Raw genomic sequence first — 3,644 nt, 5'->3', positions numbered from 1 at the left:
AGAATAAAAGGAAAGTGCTTGCCCCTTCTTCTGGGAAGATTGTGCTCCATGCAGCCAATGAATTTAATAAAGCCGTCAGTCCTGCTGTTCGGTAAGTCACTGGGGCCAACTAGTGGACCAATAACATCGTTCAGTACATCCTTACAAAAGCCGAATCATGGAGGATCAAGAGGATTGTGGCAATGACTAAAGGAACAACATCATAAATCACAATGTTGAGCATGCAGAAAATGCGAAAGGGACAATCTACTAAAATAGCATAAAACCTCAAAACAGACCGATTCTGGGCCGATCCAAAACAAATGTCCATAGTCTGGTAATCGAATAAGGGCAGGATAGGGAATTCTAGCATTTGTACCTGAGCCCTGGTGTTCCATGGTACCCACAAGCCCTTCTGGCATATAGAAGGCACGTGTATTATATGCATTTGGTAGGTTGCGGGACCAGTTCAGGTGCTGAATCAGGGAAGAGAAGCTTTTGGTTGCATCTTTGCTAGGCACAACGCTACAGAATACAATGTCTTGTAGGTACAGCACGGTACTCAGGATGTAGAGTTATAAGGCGCCTTTCTATTCCTCATATGGCTTCCCCAGTGTCGGACAGTCATGTTCTCACCCTCCTTAGAGTACGCTGCACATCTATACATCACAGAATCGATGATACATGAGTAATGCTTCATTTCTCTTTTGGTGGTGCTATTGGAAGAAGGGTCAAATGTTGAGCGTTACCCAGATTGTTGCTGTGTATTAGGAACAACATGTAATCAGCTTTTTCTCTCGACCCTGTACTAGAAAAGGAAGCAAGTAGGACAACCCCTTTAAGTATGACAATGTTGATCTTTTTTTTCTTTATTATCCTCATAGAAAATAATACTATAGATTACACTCTGGTTTCACGTAAGGCTCATGCTTTTCGTTTTCTGTAGCTCACTCAGTCAGTTTGTCTGTACAGACTGTGGCAAGATGAGCAGAGTCCTCTCATTCTCATCAGATGATAATAACAGTTTTGTGGTTTTTATGGAAGCCTTCGATAAAGCAGAATAGCAACATTTTATTCTATACACACAAATCTGTATCCAGTTCCCTGTTTTCTTATTTGTCTCTGGAGACTATAATGATCTACAACTAGAGCTGAGCAAAAGATTCGCTCTCCCCTAATCTGGCTTCCAGTCTACTGAGGAGTAACTCCGGGGCAGACTGCATTCCTGGGGCCAGCATCCCAGGCATGTCATAAAGAGTAAGACATAAAGACGTCACAAAATCCAGATACAGGGCTGAAGACACTGGGTACAGAAGTGAACACTGCCCCTCCTGGCCTGACTTCCTTGGAGGACTCAACACCGAATATGGGCAGTACAAATCTTTTTGCTCAATTCTATCCATAACATTTAATTATTCAAACATTAATAATGTTTTCATTATTATTAAAAATTTCAAATTATTGAAATTCTACAAATTTTTGAGTTTCACAAATTTTTACATTCCACAAGATTTTTCCATTTTTTTTTTTTAAAGTTTTTCATGGTTTTTTGTTTTCACTTTTACAGTTTTACTTGGTTCTTAGAAATGGAAACACACAGAATATCAGTCTCTAAGATTGGAGTATTGTTCACAGATATCTCGAATGTGGCTTCTCAGGACCAAACAAGAATACCTGAAAATCCTCCGGTGAGCTTTGGCTGTATGATAATAATAGTACTGGTCACGTGTTTTTCATAGTTGGAGGGTCCTCTGTTGGCTCCCATCTACAATAGTCATATCGGGATCAAAGCAAAATGTATTTTTCAACTTCTCATGGAGTGAAAAGACATTCTACACCAGATACTGCTTGTGTACAGGAGTAGGATCTGCCCACCAATGCCTGAACTAAAGTAGAACCAAAAGATGAATACTATACATACTGCCAACCTACCCAAGATTTGGCCCACCTCTACTAAAACATATTTTTTAAGTAAAAAAAAGTAAATTGGGTGATTGGGACAAATTTATTATAATATGTGTTGTATTATACCTGATAGTTGGCATGTAGATATGAGTCCTTTCATTCCTAGTCTACCTAATAAATATTGTCCAACCATCCTTTTGGGCTGCACCCATTTTGCAAAAAGTTGTAAAGTTTGGCCTTTCCTTATTTAGTGACATCCATCCAACTATACAAAGAAGTTCATCTTCCTTATATATTTTCGGAACACTTCATCCCTTACACCATAAATCAAAGGACTGATATATCTGGGGATGCACATGAATAAGAAAAAGTTGGTTATTGGTATAAAATAGAAATATTTCCTCAAGTAAGCATCAGTGAAAGAATATGAAAAATACATCATACAGAGTCCGAGCTGGAAGGCGTGAAGAAGAACAGTTTTCTCTGCCTTAAAAGCAGAAGACCTCCCAGATCCAATCTTCCGAGCCACCACCATAACTTTCACATAGGTGTAAAGGATGACCAATCCCACCAAGATGAAGGTGGTGATCTCCATCAATGACCTTAGGGTTAATTGAAAACTGTTCATTGCAAATGTTGACCACTGACATATCAAGCTGGTGGAGAAGAAATTCTTTGGCATTGAATAACACATGGCAATAAAGTCAGGCACCAGCGGAGTGCTACTCAGAAGCCACATGACTCCAATGACCAAAAGAGACCTCTGCATGGTGCAGACTTGTGCATGTCTTAACGGATAGCAAATGGCAAAGTAACGTTCAAAGGACATGATGGCCAAGTTGTAGGCTGTCACCTTAAATGAACTTGTGGAGTACATGACGAGGGCATAACATATCGGCACAGGGATGTACACATCAAATATAGCTACAAGAGAGACGAATATCAACACAGAAAGTAGCAAGGTATCGTTTATGAGCATGTGGACAAACAGGATGTAGCGAGCATTCTCCCGAACATGAGGAGTGGTGAAGAAGACGTACAAGATGATTGTCACAAAGTAGATGAAGACACAGAAGGACAGGAGCACTAAGGCAAGCAGGGTACTCCTCACGATTTCTACAGTTTGATTGTTCGTCTTGTTGCTGACCTCAGTGAAGTTGACCATTATCAGAATAGTAAGAGAAAACCTTCTGGTTGAAGTCCTCATGCTAAAGAAAAAGGACAGTCATAACCTAAAGCACAAGCAACAGTTAGGCAATAGTTATCAGACCTAAATTGATGGTCCTCAAGTTGCAGAATGTTTGCTACATTGCTTTTCTCATTGAAATTCATGAAAGTCATCAGAGTAGGGCAACTTGTAGGCAACCAAATGGACTCTAGAGATATTAGAGTCCTAGTGAGGAATTATTCTTCTTCTAGTGACTGAAAGTATCTATACACATTAGATTTCTGGCAAAGGATCGCTCTACCGATGTTTTAGCTGCCCCCCATATTATTACTAAAATACAAGGGGCAGATAATTGCACCATGCCTTTTTAAGATGACACTTCCTACAACTGAAATCACATTCTGCACATGTGAAAAAAAATGAATTTGAAGGGAAATTTCAGCTATGAAACCTCCAGAATGTAGCTCTGCTGCAAGTCAACCTCCCTCAACCATCATTTACCATGCAGCAAGTCTAACAGACATCACATTATATACAGCATAAAGTGACACTCATAAAGTACCATCAAAACTCATAGTATTTGTCCCCCATA

At 39.7% G+C, this 3,644-nt stretch overlaps 1 protein-coding gene across 1 annotated transcript; it reads right to left on the bottom strand.

The window, feature by feature from the left end:
* Positions 1 to 2,149: 2,149 nt before the first annotated feature.
* Positions 2,150 to 3,049, bottom strand: LOC143817811 (odorant receptor 131-2-like). The gene has a single exon (XM_077299277.1). It carries the CDS (start codon positions 3,047 to 3,049, stop codon positions 2,150 to 2,152), a length of 900 nt encoding a protein of 299 aa, XP_077155392.1.
* Positions 3,050 to 3,644: the final 595 nt, after the last annotated feature.

The sequence above is a fragment of the Ranitomeya variabilis genome, chromosome 3 (assembly GCF_051348905.1).
Source record: "Ranitomeya variabilis isolate aRanVar5 chromosome 3, aRanVar5.hap1, whole genome shotgun sequence".
Classification (NCBI taxonomy): domain Eukaryota; kingdom Metazoa; phylum Chordata; class Amphibia; order Anura; family Dendrobatidae; genus Ranitomeya; species Ranitomeya variabilis.
The sequence above is the reverse complement of the archived record's forward strand: the minus strand, read 5'-3'. Positions and strand labels throughout refer to the sequence as shown.

Excerpts from the sequence above, each read along its gene's own strand:
- LOC143817811 (XM_077299277.1), bottom strand. The coding sequence starts at position 3,049 with ATGGTCAACTTCACTGAGGTCAGCAACAAGACGAACAATCAAACTGTA.